At 51.4% G+C, this 15,573-nt stretch overlaps 1 protein-coding gene across 9 annotated transcripts in view; it reads right to left on the bottom strand.

Moving 5' to 3' along the window:
* Positions 1-10,824, bottom strand: part of KLHDC4 (kelch domain containing 4) — a 64,486-nt gene extending 53,662 nt beyond the window's left edge. For 6 of the 9 annotated variants that reach the window (XR_009049793.1, XR_009049794.1, XM_057713438.1 and 3 more), the window contains exons 1-4: positions 10,661-10,824; positions 6,847-6,938; positions 3,866-3,944; positions 3,185-3,283 (exon numbers count right to left, since the gene is read on the bottom strand). Coding sequence is in view for 5 of the 9 variants with exons in the window: in XM_057713438.1 (XP_057569421.1) it covers positions 3,185-3,283; positions 3,866-3,944; positions 6,847-6,938; positions 10,661-10,759 (369 nt within the window). In the remaining 4 variants the exon portion in view is untranslated. Of the gene's footprint in view, positions 1-3,184; positions 3,284-3,865; positions 3,945-6,846; positions 6,939-10,660 lie in introns of those variants that run through there. The other 3 variants (XM_057713441.1, XM_057713442.1, XM_057713440.1) reach the window with 3 other exon arrangements.
* Between the last annotated feature and the right edge of the window lie 4,749 nt (positions 10,825-15,573).

The following is a 15,573-nucleotide window of genomic DNA, read 5'->3' as shown; positions in this document are numbered from 1 at the left end:
CTCACAGAGGAAGAGTATGAAGATTCCCGTGGGAAAGCCATGAACAAGAAGACATATGAGGCTGTGAAAAGACAAGGTCTCCTCTAGTATTCAGGGACGCATCTTAGCTTCCGGGCTCGCCCCGGCCTCCCCAAGACCTGCCTTCACTTCACAACGTCTACCATCTAAGCACACAGTCCTAGCAGAAAAGCGTGACCCTATCAACAAGGTCAGTCAACAGAAAGAGACCCAGCAATGACAGAGACGAGAGAGTCAGCAGACAAGGCCTTGAAAAGGTACAAACACGTCCGAGACTTAAAGGGAAACATGACCGTAGTAAGTATGCATGGAAGCGACCAATGTCCCCTGGCTCTAACAAGGGCACAGCACTGCCCCGCGACCCAAGGAGGACAGCTCTGCTCCCGGGACAAGGCGGGGCGTCCTCGCCGGCACTGAATCTCCTACTTGTCCCACCAGGCTGTATGCTTCCCAGGCGTCTAGGTTTCTATACTGTTGTAGTAACTGGAATAAAATCAAGTCTAGAAAAGCTTAAGGTCACAACTTCCCCTCCAAAGGCCCAATAAAAGGCACAATGGAGTCCAAACACACACAGACTCCGTGAATGGATTCTGACATCAGCCACGTGCAGCAGCTCGTGAAAGCCAAGTCCTAAAAACGTGCCAGGCCGTCGGGACCGAAGAAAACACAGAATTTGGGACATCACCAAGAAGAGCAACTGTGTCCCAGCCCTGGAAGAGGGCCTCGCGCAGTGAAGACACCCGGAGGTGCCCCGTGAGCAAGCCTGTGGCAGCGCCGCAGAGAGACAGCGATGCAGCTGGGACGGAGCTGGAGGAGCGCGCGTGCCGCAGCTCATACGGGCACGGTCGGAGTGAGCATTTTGTAAACACCAACCCTTCTCCATAAACGACTCGCTGCTCATGCCCCCACAAAGGCTGATGAGGACAGAGATGGCATTTTATAAACCATGTGGGACCTACTATTCTGTTGTGTGAGAGAATGTATTCTGTTTCAAGGGACTTCAGTTAGTTGTTGCTTTGGGAGAAGCGAACCATCAGGTGAGTAACAAAGTGCGAACCTGTCTGCACGCCCACCTCCCCTCCCTCACCCCTCAGTTCTCAACAGCCCCGCTCAGCCCGTCCAGGCAGGAGCGTCTGAACACTCCCCCCAGGAGAGGGGCCGGGAGGGGGCACCAGGTGAGGCCCGCCAGGTGAGGCCCGCCAGGTGAGGCCCGCCAGGTCATCGTCAGGCACACCTCCAGGGGGCCCTATGACCCTTTCCCTTCTCTCACAGTCTATGTTCATTTCAGAAGAGGGCATTAAACTCTCAAACTACACACTAAAATAACTTAACCACTGGACTGCCAGGGACATCCCAGGTTAATACTCCATGCTCCCAATGCAGGGGGCATGGGTTCAACCCCTGGTTGGGGAACTAAAATCCTGCAGGCCGCACAGCACAGCCTAAAAAAAGTCAATCAATTAATTAACTAAAGAAAATAAAATAACCCCCAAAAATCTACGATCTCAGAGAAAAGATAGAATGAAGGATGCCCCTAACTGATTAAAGAACAAGCATGCAGGATTTAGTTTCCTAATCAGAGATCAAACCCAGGCCCCCTGCCTTGGGAGCGTGCAGTCTTAACCACTGGACTGCCAGGGAAGTCCTGTGAAGAAATTTTTATGTCTCAGAATTTTTTTTTTTTTTTTTTTTTTTTGGGCACACGGGCTTAGTTGCTCCGTGGCATGTGGGATCTTCCTGGAGCAGGGATCGAACCTGTGTCCCATGCATTGGCAGGCAGATTCTTAACCACTGCGCCACCTAGGAAGCCCAATGTCTCAGAATTTAATGCAATGGAATTCGAAAAGTAATGACCTTTAGGCAAAAGACTTTATAACCAATTTTCTATTTCCCACAGCTCTGATTCGCTGTAAAATTCAAAATAAAAGTAAACAGCAAGCCAATCTTACCTACAGGGATAATGTTAAGCCCAGACACACAAAGTACTCACAAGATATGCACACGGATCAGAGCCTACCAACCTCACTAAATTTAAAACCTCAAAGATTTTTATGACACTAATTCTTCAGGGACACAGTTAATAACTGATTAAAATGGGTATGAAAACGACCACCAAAGAAGACCTTTAGCCTAGAGGGGCCAGGAACTGGCGAGATGTCGAGAAGGTCAGGGACTCAGCGTGCTCCCCACCGGGACAGGACAGGATGAGACGGGACAGGACACAACCAGGGGCTCAGCCTGGAGGCCTGGGGCGGACACATCCTCGGAACTGGAGTGGGCTCCGGGGAACGGACGCGAATGCATCAGGATCCGTTTGTTAATCAAAGCCCAGGCTTACTGAGGTCTAGTTGCTACACCAGAAAGCAGTGTGCGCCCCTTTCCAGAGGTGAACCGGTCCAAATGCCTGCAAGCCTTGCTGTGCACGAGACGTCTGTGCAGTTCAGGCCGTCAGGCCCCCTCACTGACCCAATTTCCATCAGGAGGCTATTCTGAGCACAGGATTAGAGAAAGGAGAGCTACACGCATGTCAGGCGTGCCACGGGACGCTGGCACCGGTGGGATGTCACTTTTCAAGCTGCCTTCTGAGCCCCAACGCTGTCCCCAGCACGGGTACGTGAGGTACAAGAAAGGCTGATGCCTGTCCTCGCGGAGCGTACAAATGTGAACCATGAAGCCAGGACCCCTCCGTAAGGCGCCATCAGCTCTGATGGAGCTCCCGGGGCCAGCAGAGACCAGCCGGCAGCATGCCACCGCAGTGTCCCTGGGGTTCCTCCCCACAACCGTCCCTCTCCACAGCCACCGGCACCGTTCCTTCTGTCTTCTGGTTTTCATCTCTCCAGTCACCGGGTCCTGGGCTGTGGGAGCCTCTCTCACTCAAGTGCGGGAGCATTTTGCTGACTGCTACACACCAGGCCCCATGCAGGTATTTTTACCTGGATTATTCCACATGAGCTTCACGCCACCTGGTGGAGCAGGAGTTCACCTCCCAGCCTCACAGATGAAGACGCGTGTAAAGCAGCTCAGAAACAAGTCCAAGTTGGCGTCAGCAGAGTGAGGACCAGGTGCCAGGTTGCCCACCATCACCACTCTACAGGTCTGTCATGGACTCCTGAGTCAGAGCCCCAGCGTGAGAGGAGGGGAGGCGGAGGGCTGTACAGACATGTACCTGGTGTGCACAGCGCCTCGGAGGTGGGTTAGGGATTTCGACTTTGGTCCAGGCATCCTTCCTGATGTTGTAGATATAGAGTTCGTTATATAAAAAAGTCTGCAGAAAGGAAGAGGAACTTTAGTGGCACGAAGGATGTTTCCACACACATGACAGCAAGAGGAAGGCAGGGTCTCCACCACTAGCTCTCCCAGGGAAACATGCTTCCTAAGGCCAGTCCCAGACCCTTCGGGATAATGACACAAAAACAAAGACCACCTCTGCACGGCCACACCAGGAAGGTGAACTTAGGATTTTGGAACTGTTTCATCTATAGCTCTGAAACATAGGGCTCTCTGGTCTGCTCAAAAATAAAAATAATGGGTTTTACAATTATCAGCTGCTCTACAATTTATCAGCACTTTCCCTATTCAAACACCCTTGGAAACCCATCACGAGGAAGAACAGCAGAGTGCTGGCCCACCTCACACAGGCGGTCAGAGGCATGACCCTCCAGGTCCCTAAAGGATCCAGGTGGCTTGTCAAGGACCACGGCCCAGGCTAGTCCTGACATGTAGAGGCAGGACACCAGAGAGGAGAGTTAAAAGACCAATGAATATTTGATATCAGTGCTTACAATGAATTTTCCTCTAACTGAGACCCGTGAAAATTTGGGGGGAAAGAACAAAATGTATACTTTACTTTTTGGCCATTGAAATATTCACCTCCGAAAAGGATTAACTCCTCTTTCTCAGGATGAGCGGAGAGTGAGGCATTTAACCTGCAAGAGACACAAGCAGCAGCTCAACACAAAATCAAACCAGGTGAGCCCCACGCGGAGCTGCTCTCCTCTCCAGCAGAGGGCTTCTCCCCCAGGGACAAGCCTGCCCTAAACTTCTGTCAAAGAGGAGCCTGGGGCTGAGCACCAAAGCTGCGGTACTGCCCTTCAAGGCGGCCTCACTGCCACGACACTAACACCCAGGCTCAGCCTCCCAGGAGGGCCTGGGGCTGCTCACATTGTCGGCCTAAAACTCACCAAGCAGTGGGAAGTCCAGGTGCTCCTACTTATGTGCCAAACTTTCTAGAACGGTCCCATCTGAAAGGTCTATCCTCTCAAATCACAATCCAAACTGTCCTAAGAGGTCTAGTATTGAAGCCCTGCAATATACATCCTAGATCTCTTCCACCTGGAAAATGCAAATGCTTTTCTACTTACTTCACACACAAGGACAAGGCAATAGCCATAAGGGAATTATAAGTACGTCTTGACCATTTCCGCAGGAAGTACGAAGGGCATGGTGACTGGGAGGGAAAATACCCTTCTCGAAGAAGCCCCTTGAGCGGCATTCCCCAAGGCGCTCTCCACCACATTAATCCCAAAGGAAGCTTCTCAAAGGGAAAAGGTGTCAAGGACAAGGAGTTTGGGAGACCTGAAAACTGCTCTTCTCCTGGGGGTTTCCTGTAGACAGAGACATGCTGTACACTGAGAAACTCCGCAGTCAAACTCTCAAGTCAAAATAGCGCCCCCTGGGCTCCCACACAACCACACACCTCACCCTCACGCCCCCAGTAAATTCCTCTGAGCCGAGACATGGGGACGTACACACACAAACATGGTAATTTTCATGGTTTTGTTCCTGTAATGTGATGGCGAGGTGGTGGTGAGAAGGTACCAAGGTGACCACTGAAAGGTCTGCATCCCAGCAGATCTCAGCTCTAACTGCTCCCTTCTGCCAGGAAACTTCCCAGCTGACCAGGGAACTGTCAATGGTTCAATTCTATTGTGACATTACACCTGGCTTTCTGGGTAACATACCTTAGAAAAAATGTCCTTCAAAAAAAAAAAAATCAATCCTGGGACTTCCCTGGGGGTCCCGTGGTTAAGACGACTCTGTGCGCCCAATCCGGGGCGGGGGTGGGGGGGTGGGGTGGGGGGGCAGGTTCGCTCCCTGGTCAGGGAACTAGATCCCACAAGCCACAATGAAGATCTCTCACACACAGCAACAAAGACCCAGCACAGCCAATTAAATAATTAAATTTTTTTTAAAAGGTCCATCCATATTCAAAGTGAATTCTCTCAGGAGTGCTGTACAGATAAAGCCTTAGAGGTCTCACGGATTTACCTGCTTCAACAATTCAGATGAGAACGTCCACCTCCCACATACAACCTGTATGCTTGGCCCCAACAAATAACAGGACAAGTAAAGGGAAAATAAAACCAAGTTCCTGGTGGAACCTACACGCTGAAGAACAGGAAGGACCTGCAACGTTGGGAGAGGCTGGAAAGCCACTAGTGTCTGCTCAGGGGGAGCACACTGCCCGCCACCCTGGACAGGCGATGATCACACGCCGAGGGCGAGGTTGGGGGGTTCGGGGCCATGCCCTACACCCCACTGAAGCGGAGGGGACCCTCCTACCACCTCCCTCCTCCAGTGCTGGACCAAGGCCTCAGTGCAGGCCTGAAGGAAACCAAGCAGACCATTTCTCAACTGAACAAGACAGCCCCAGGTGCTGGTGAAATTAAGGCATCTCTCCTTCTCCCAAGGACACAGCGTCTCCTTATCAGGGTTGCTCAGCCTCCCTGGGCTGCCACTTCGATGCACTCTGTGTCCTGCCTCCACTCTGCCAGGAGCAGGTAGCAGAATCACAGAGCCCGAATCCCTGGATCAGATTAGAGAACGACTGGCACTGAGGAGCTGCGCAGATAAGAAAGGAATAAGAAGCCAGTGAAAACCACAGCCTGCTCCTTCCAGCTCCTTCCACAGGGTCTGAAATCCTAAAAAAGACTCGACTTCCTCCCACAGACTACAAACCCATCCAACATGGCTTATAGACAGTTTATGTTAAATGGTCCCACTTTTCACATGAGAATTTTTTTTTAATTTTTTATGAGTAATTACTCATTTGCTTGCTTTTTATTTTTTATTTATTTTATCAATTTATTTATTCATTTATTTATGGGCTGCATTGGGTCTTTGTTGCTGTACATGGGCTTTCTCTAGGTGCGGCGAGCAAGGATGACTCTTCATTGTGGTGCCTGGGCTTCTCAGTGTGGTGGCTTCTCTTGTCGTGGAGCACGGGCTTTAGGCCCACAGGCCCCAGCAGCTGCAGCATGCAGGCTCAGTAGTTGTGGCACGCGGGCTCTAGAGCGCAGGCCTGGTAGTTGCTCCGAGGCACGTGGGATCTGCCCAGACTAGGGACTGAGCCCGTGTCCCCCGGACTGCCAGGTGGATTCTTCACCACGGCGCCACCAGGGACGTCCCCGTGTGAGAATTTAAAAGCATGATGAACGAACACAACAAAAAGCTGTGGTGATTTTAAGTTTCACACCCGTGATGGGCCTTTAAAAACCTAAGAACCAAGGAAAAGCTCACTGATTGTCCACAGATTGTTACCAGGTGGAGAGCTTTCAAACCCGCACAATCTCCCTGACAGCAGCTGTGCCCAGAGACCTTGTCTCTGTGTTTCTGTGCAACAGTGAAGCTGAGTAGCCTCACTCCCGGCTCCTTAGAAGTGGAAGTGAAAAAACGTTTTGTGGGAGTTGATCTGGTGGGTTTTAATGATGAAAATGTCCCAAGCGCCCGGTTACTTACGAACACACGGTGCCTATTTCAAGCAGTTTTCCAATTTACACCAGAAAACTTCAGTTCAGAAGCTACACTGAAGAGTCCTTGCTCACGTACCTTGGAGAAGGCGGGGAGCAGGGTGTCTCTACGATCTGAGTCTTTCTGGCATCCAGAGTCTGGAATTGGGCTATGAGGGCTTCAAGGTCCTCCTGCAGACAGACAAGCCATCACATGTGAGACGTTTTCTTAAACCCTATCACATGGCCAGATGCCTGCGTCAACTCTCCCCAGCCCCGCTGACCTGATCAGGGTCAGGTCACATCTGTGAATTAGAACTTGTTCCTCCCATTTCAAAGACAGAATCTGACACGTGCGCAAACACTCAGAGCCTGGCCTTCCAGCCCGCGGCACATGCATCATCTCATTCCAAACACTCACACCACAAGGCCTTCTTCCTCTCAGACAAGCCCACCCAACTTCAAGCCCACACCTTCAACCACCCCTGGAGACCCAGGCCTGAGCCACCGCACCAGCCTGCGTTGCTGCCCACAGAACAGGGCCTGATATTCTCTTGTTCACTTGTTTCTTTTGTTTCCACCTCCGTCCCACCACATAACAAAATATATGCTCCAAGTGAACCAGACGTGTCAGTCTGCTTAGAACAGCACCTGTGTGGTGGGCACTCGACAGCTACCCGCTGCAGCCAATCTGTGTAAGCAGGTCTCCTCTGTTAACGACCGCAGAAACCGACTTAGAGGTTAAGGCGCTCATTTCTGTGCCTGGCTGGGCGGCACTGGAACTCAGTCCTCCTACCCCAGTCCCGGCAGTTCCACTCGTGTCCCCCGCCCCCAGTGATGACGACCCATCTGTCACAAGAGAGTCTCCCATCCTTCCCTTCAACACTCACCCCAGCACCCTGCTCATGCTGAGACCAGGCATCTGTCCCCATCCTCCCTCCCCAGCCCGGCTCTCCTTCCCAAGTTCCACATTCTGCAGGGCCCAAAAGTAGGTGAGAGGTCCTTCCTGCACCTCCAGACACTTCCAGACCATCCTTCCTCCCTCACCTACCTCACGTGCCACCCCACCTCCTCACTCTCCCAGCTGCACTGGCTTCCTCTCAGTTCCTTTCGTCAGAACATCACACCCCCTGGACCTGAACAGCCACCTGCAACCCCCCATCCCCCATGTGTACCCCCTTCACCTCCCTGGAAGCAGCCACTGTCTGGAACAAAGGGCATGTTACTCTCACACATCTCTCGATACGTTTACTACACGTTGTGTATCCCTAAGCTACGTACGTTATTGTTGTAGGTTTTCAATTCCACGTGCACGCTATCACACTGAACACCCCCTCGCAACCTGCTGTTCTGCTGAAAGGACGCTCTGATGCACTGAGTCCGGGCGCTGTCGCGGTGGAAGAGCTACTCAGCTTCTCCACCCGTCTGGCTGCCGCTGAACATCTGGGTCAACTCCAAAATTTTCTTTTTTACAAGCAATACTACCATGGCCATTCTAGTACCTGTCTTTGTGTAGCTGGGGGCAGTTTCACAGGTAAATCTTTAAGTGTATACCTGCTAGGCTGTAGCATCCACTTTTCTAGGTATTGACAAATTAAGACCCAAGTGGCTGTACCAATTTCCACCCTCAGGGGAGTCCACAAAAACATCCGTTATCTTGCTACCTCTGAGTGTAACAGCTGTCCTGCTGACTCCTAGTCCCTAGTGCAAAACACACTCCATTAGGTACTCAAGACAAGTTACTGGACCTTTACAGGAAGACCTGGGTGGAGAAGTGACTGCTGCAGCCTCAATAAGCTCAGAGCTCCTAGTCCAGTGTCACTCACCCGAGAAACTACCTTCCGTAAAGGCGAAAGGGAAGACAGGAACAAGGTGGGAGGAAGGCATGGCTCCCACAGCAGCAGCAGGCCTGGAGGCCCAGCGGCTGTATCAGTCCTGGGGCGAGCGGCACTGACACCCACCGGGCGAGGCCGGCAGGAAGCATTTAACCCCTGTCACGCAAGGCACCCCCAGGCACGTCCACAGTGTCTCTGGTTGGCAGCAGGCCTCGCTGTCCCTTTCGTTCAGAGCACAGGCTCTGCCGTCACGTAACTGAGCAGGACCCTATGAGGCCTTCTGGGAACAGGAAACTACACCCTCCCACCCACCCCATGTGCTCCGCCTGCCTCGTCTGTAGAAAAACTTTACCCTCCTAGGCCTTCTCGAGTTCCAAAGAATAAATTAATTAGAGAAGTGAGAAAATTCAGAAAGGAGAACAGTCAAGCAAGACAAAATAGCGTAGCCTTAAAGTCAAGGACCTTCAGTGCCTCCTCAAGGGCTACAGGTGATGTTCTGAGCCCTGTCTTGTCAGCTGTTTTGCATAGAGACTAAAACCCCCACCAGGTGGGAGAAGTTGACTGCGTGCTGCCCGCCAGAATGCAGACGCCAGGCCGGCCGGAACCACACAAGGTGGGTGATGTTGACCCCTGATGACCTCACCACCAAGAAGAAGAATGTCCACAAGCTGACCACACCCCCCTCCCTCACTCTGTCTACAAAAACCTTCCCTGAAAGCCTTCAAGAAGGCTGGGTCTTTTGAGCACCAGCTGCCCGGACTCCTTACTTGGCACCTGCAATAAAACCTGCACTTCCCCCTTCCCCACAACCCTGGGTCAGCAGGATGGCTTTGCTTTGCGCGAGTGGACCCGCGTTTGGTTCTGTAACAGCTGGGTGACCCGCCTCATCCCTCACCTCTTCCGTTCCTGCCACTTAATCCAGCAGCCACTCCACACGCCTACACGGTGAACAAATCTCACCAGACTAAAACCAGGCCTGGGAGCCAAGTAAGCTCCCCTCCTGCCACTCTAAGGCAGCACTTCCCAAACGGCTGGACACCACAGTCACTGGGCTGAGGGGCTGGAACAGGGAGGGTCTGGTGGCACAGGTGGCCTAGTGTGGGAAAGCCTCTCCACAGTGACAACAAGCTGAAAGATGACGAGAAGCCAGTGACCAGAAAAATGTAGCTGGGGGAGAGGTGCAGAAAGAACGTGGCGTACCCACGACGCAGCACCAAGTGTGTGGCCGGAGGGGAGGGAGCCCAAGTGAGGTAGGTCTCCCAGGCAGGGTGAAGAGATGGGGCTTCAACAGGACAGTGCAAAAAGCGTGGGATCTGTGTGACAGCCACGTGCAGGCGTCAGCCAGGTATCTGAGACATGAGTGCTGTGCTGGGCAGAACTCCAAGTTGTCCCCCAAGACGACCTAGTCTCCCCCAAACCAAAAAAAGACAGGAGACAATGAGAGAAAAGGCCCAACCCCACTATTCGGCAGGTGAGGAAACAGAGACACGCATGCCTTAGGAAGAAAAGGGACAAGGGCGTGTGATCAAGAGCTCTGGACCAGGGACATCCGGTCAAACTCCAGCTCCAGGCCACCTCGCGGCTGTGTGAGCCTGAGCTGCGTCGCCTGTTGGCCTCTGACTTCCTAACTGTCAGGCTGGGACGCCGAAGCTCCGGAACTCAACTGGTTGTGAGAATCCAAGCCCAGAGAGCACAACTGGTGGCAGGCAGCAAACGCTCACGCACCGTCATAAACCGCCCGGGGGGTTAGGGAGCCCACGAGCAACAGTCAGCTAAGAGCAGAGCCCTCGCCTCTAAGTCCAGCACTGATGCATCTGCAGACCCTGCTAAAGAGGAGGACAGGGGAAGACGGCAGGGAGAGACGGGGGCAGAGAGGGGATGGAGAGACGGGGAGGTAGAGAGGGCCGGGAGAGACGGGGGGGCAGGGACACACCCGGAGGAAACTCTCGGTCACCACCAACTGCGACGGGACGCCCCACAGTTCCACGCACTTCCTCCGCCGACGCTCGGGGCCGCCGGGAGGGTCCCGTCCGCCCCTTTAAGGCCGAGGCCTGAAGCCAGCAGCGGCGCCCCGCTCACCTCCTCCTTCCGCGAGCGCCTGGACACCTTCTTCTCCATCTTGGCGGCCGTCTTCTCCGCCCCGCGGCCCTTCTTCTCCTTCCTGCCCTTCCTGCCCATCGCGCCGGGCCTGAGGAGACGCCAGGAGCAGCGCGCGAGGCTCGGGCAGCGCGCGGCGCGCAGGACGGACGTACGGGGCGGCGCGCGGACAGCGCGTCACTTCCGGCGCGGCGCGCGCGCTTCCGGGTGGGCGGGGGCCTGCGCGCTCCGCCTCCGGAGTCGGGCGCGGCCCCGGCCCCCTGCGCCCTCGGCTGTCCCCGGGGGCGCGCCGCCAGTTGTCCCCGCCGCCGCCGCCGCCGCCGCCGCCCGGCCCGGCCTGGGCCCGGGAGCCGGCTCAGCAGCCCCGCCGGCCCGGGGGCGACCCCTCCCGTGTCCGGGCGGTCCCAGCGCAGGCCGTGCCCCAAGTCTGGAGGCTCGAAACCGCCCCCAGCGTTTGACTCACGCCGCAGGTGGCACGTGGGACGCCACGGTTTGGACGGAGCAGAGTGAAAACGCTTCTCGCTGCTCAGCGGCTGTCACCTCGGGGCTTGTGACGAAGGACACAGGACAGATGAAGGACGAGCGCGAGCGAGCATTGGGCAAGGGGGAAGCAGAAGGCAGCAGATGAGCGCCTTTCCTCTCTTGTGGGTGGACCGCCGCCAGGCTCAGGCGTAAAGAAGTTGAGACAGGCCGGGACCTGAAGCCTGGGACCTGGACCAGTGTCTCCTCCAAACAAAACACAAAGAATCTGTACGGGATTAGACATTGCTGTGTGCGTGTGGCAATTGGGGCAAATTATGAACGAGATACAAAAAAAGACCAAAAACCCAACTGCCACTTCTGAGGACTCAGGCACGAAAGCATGGCTACTGCACAGGTCCCTCTACAAAGCACCACCGAGGGGGTGGGCAGAGCGCATAGGCCACCTCTGCCCTCACCCCATAAGAGGTACCAGCTCGCCCCAGCACCACCCCCCCAGCAAAGGAACGTGTTCTCATTCCCTCCTGCAGCACAAGTGCCAACAAAGCTTTGCCTGAATTTCTTCTTTGGCCTCTTATCAATTCTATTCATTAAGGAGTCCAGGAATCCTGATCAGTAACCACATCGACTTAGAGCTGATCAATTTACTAATCACTAGGCAGCCAGGAAGGAATGCTTTTTCAGCCAACTCCACCTTGTCCAAAAACCTAGTCTTTAAGAAGAAAAATTAAATGTGGGGAACTATTGGGGGGTGGGGGGGAGTAGAATAGGATTCGGGCTGTCACCATCCCCAGCTGATCTTTGGAGAATAGGAGAGCGTGTGAGATAACAGAGAAAAGAACCAGCTAGAAGCCAAATCAGAAGGGAGGTGCAGAATTTCACAGGAACCTGACCCCTGAGCCTGCAGACGTAATCACCTTAAACAATGAGCTACAAATGGCTTGAAGCGTCACTACTGCCCCTCAGAAATCCTTACTTTCCCTCTAGTGCAATATGACTAGGAACCTGCCTAATCCTTTTACACTTTTCTGAGAATATTGGGTAAGCTGGAGGCAATGCACTTGAAGCACAATAGCCCTTCAATCACACCATGTCTGACTGCAACACATTACAGTGGTTGCCTCTTAAGAACTGCAGAAGGGGGAGCCTATTCCCTACTGAAGATTTGGAAGGATCTGGTAGATGCAAGATTTAATACTTTTATTATCTGAAATAATCTTGAAGCTCAATTGGAAGGCTCTTGGAATTAATAGTGTCATGGTGATTTACGTGAGGTTGAAACTCTCATGACCAAGAAAGGAGAACAGAACATTTAAAATGAGACCAGAATCCTAAAATAGTAGAAAGATTAAGTACAGGGTCCTATTTTAGTGAAATTCACATTTTTGAAAGTTTAATGAATAATCTTAAATCTAATATATCGTTAACGTTTAGAGCGTACCTTTTGTGTGGCCAGGCGCCCTCTGCTGTCTTCAAGTTGAAATCCAGAAGAGAAAAAAATGTTAACCTTGCACCTAACTTATTACTCTCACCACAAATAATGGGTGTAATTGGAGATATTGATGAGGAAATTGAAACTTCCATACTTGTAATTGCTTTCTCTCCTCTATCTTGCAAAGGCCTGCTCGCCACTCTCAGTGAAACAGTAAAATGAATGACTAAGAGTGATCAGATAAGGGAAGAATGTCTCGCTCTCGGGCACCCACCCCAAGCCTTTGTTTGAGACCCTTTGTTCATAGACTTGTTAAGTGACCATTAACTTCAACCTGCAACCAATATGAGAATGCAAATTGGGACCTTAGTCATGATAGGAATGGAATGTCCGGCTCCTACAAGTTGCTGTTAGGACCCCCTACTATGTGTGTAACCCATGGCAACTCCCGCGCTCTGTAACTGCCCGGGACCTACAGTAATTTGTAGCCAATCAGTTTGTACCAATTATAGCTGTATGTTTTAACCTATATAAGGAGAAGACTCCCCTGAAACGGGGCCCCAGAATTTTGGAGCATTAGCTCGTCTGGGTCCGCCGGCTCAATAAACCTGAGTTCTCCAACTCTCTGAGTGTGGTGCTTGGTTTCTCATGGGATCAGTTTTTTTCTGCAACAATATCGCCCAAGTCTGGTATAGATGCAGTGGGTCTTTATACTTTCCCACCTGGAAATTGATCATATTAAACCCGCCCACCTAGTGCACAGAACCCTTGAGAGAATCAAGTGGAAAAAAAAAAAAGCTTAGAAAAGTTAAAAGCAAAAGTCAAATTTAAGAGATTCTCTGTGCTGCAAAGTGGGGTCACGGTTTTGAAGTGGCTCAGGATCATTTCATTCAACAACATTAACTGGTTACCACAGCATGGGGACGTTGTGCCAGATCACAGGAGATACAGACCCAAAAGACCCAGCCACCAGCTTCCAGGAGGTTTTGTTCTCATGCGACAAACAGGATGCCATTCCTCAAATGCTTTGTGAAATGAAGCAAAGAATAAGGATGGACAGATGGGAGGGGGAGGAAGATAAGGGGAAGAGGGAAGGGAAGGGAAGGGAAAGGATGTCAAAACCTTTCTTTCATATATTTTGTCCAGTTTTCTAGACATCCTAGGGGAAAGGGTAAATCCACTCTCTTTGCTCCATTGTGGCCGAAAGCAAAACTTTCTCCTCTTTGGGATTAAAGTGTGCTGTTTAATTTCCAAACATTTGGAGATCTTTTTTATGTATTTCTAATTCAATTCCTTGATTGGAGAGACCTCAGGGTTCAGTGCTCTCCGTTCCCCTTTTCATTCTGCTTCAGCTGCGTCCTACACATTTTTTTTAAGAACTTTTCTGAGATACAGTTAACATAGAGTAATCTACATATATTTAGAGTGTACAATTTGGGTTTTTTTTTTCTTATTAGTAATGTATACATGGCAATCCTACACATTTTAATGCGTTGTGTTTTGATTTCCATTCAGTTCAAGACACTTCCTAATTCCCTTTTTGATTTTGTCTTTGACCCTTGGGTTATTCAGAAGTGTATTTCGTTTCCAGTTATTTGAAGATTTTCTAAAGATCTTTCTGGAAAGTAATTTTTTTTTTCTCTAACTGCTTTTGCGATTTTATCTTCACTCTATTACCCTGCAGTTTCCCTAAGATGTGTTTATATATTTATTTCTTTTGATTCGCCTTGCTTGGGAATTGCTGGTCCTCGCCAGGCTGTGCATGGAGGCCTTACCAGGTCCGGGGTTTCTCTGTCATCCTCTCTTCAAAGGATGCCGTTGCCCCCTACCCCTCCTCTCTGTCGTCTTCCGGGTCTCTTAACCTCTCTTCTCCGTTTTCCCTGTTTGTCCCTCTGTGCTGCCTTCCGGATAATTCCTCCCAGCTTACCTGCTGGTTCCTGGATTGTTTGTTCAGTCCCATCACGTCTAACTTGTCCGTATAACTTTTGATTACGATTACTCATTTTCAGAGGTTCTGTTTTTCTCAAATCTGCCAGAACACTTCTACAGCCTTCAGTTCCCTGCAGGTGGTTTCAAGTTTGTCTTGTCCTTAAGCAGAGCAGGTATATTAATCAGTTTCTGCTGCAGTGACACTCTTCATATGCTTGAAGCACTGCTTGTGAATAACATTTGAAAGTTACCAGCAAAAGCATCTTTCTCCCGAGGGTAACTGCTTCTGCCAAACCGCCACAGGCACTGCCAGCTCATGACCTGCTGAGTCCAGACTAGTGTCTTAAGTTTCTTTTGGACAATCCAGGTGATGTAAATCGAGGCTGAAAATCCAAGGAAAGGCTGGGATGTGGTTACAGTGTGTCAGGGACCTGCTCGGCACTGGGGTGACTTTCCCAGTTCCCGAGGTTCTGGGCAGCAGGAATACTTCTGCTGCACCCTCATCCTCAGGCCCAGCTCTTGGCATCTCTGCTTCTTCTGCAGGGAATTTCTACTTAGATCCCACCTGAGACAGCCTTGGATGTGCTGAGCTTTCTGCTTGCCCTTCAAGGCTGTCAAACTGAAGTCGAACGTGGCCACACTTGCGCATGCCCAGAAGCAAAAACCATCTCAGAGCCCAGCCTCTACTCAATTTTTTTTTTTGAATGTTCTTCCCGTTAGTTTCCAATTTGGTGATTCTTTACTCCTTGTTAGCTTTCCAATGCCTTTGAGAAGACTCAGTTCAACATTTATCCATCATTTTCTAGTTCGAATGGGAGGATTGGTCCAAATAACTTAGTGTACCATATGACAGCACTGCTTCAAACTTTAAATGATATTTTTCAGTGTGTCATTAATATATACTAACTTTTAAAATAATGGAAGGAAACCTCAGAGTCACCCACAGTCTTCACTTCCACGCACAGCCACACTTAGCATGGGGAGGGGAATTTCCTGCTGACTGATATTAAGCAAAGATCTGTGCTGTCGTTTCGCTCACCTGCTTGATCACAAG

This window comes from Hippopotamus amphibius, chromosome 16, assembly GCF_030028045.1.
Source record: "Hippopotamus amphibius kiboko isolate mHipAmp2 chromosome 16, mHipAmp2.hap2, whole genome shotgun sequence".
NCBI lineage: Eukaryota > Metazoa > Chordata > Mammalia > Artiodactyla > Hippopotamidae > Hippopotamus > Hippopotamus amphibius.
The sequence above is the reverse complement of the archived record's forward strand: the minus strand, read 5'-3'. Positions and strand labels throughout refer to the sequence as shown.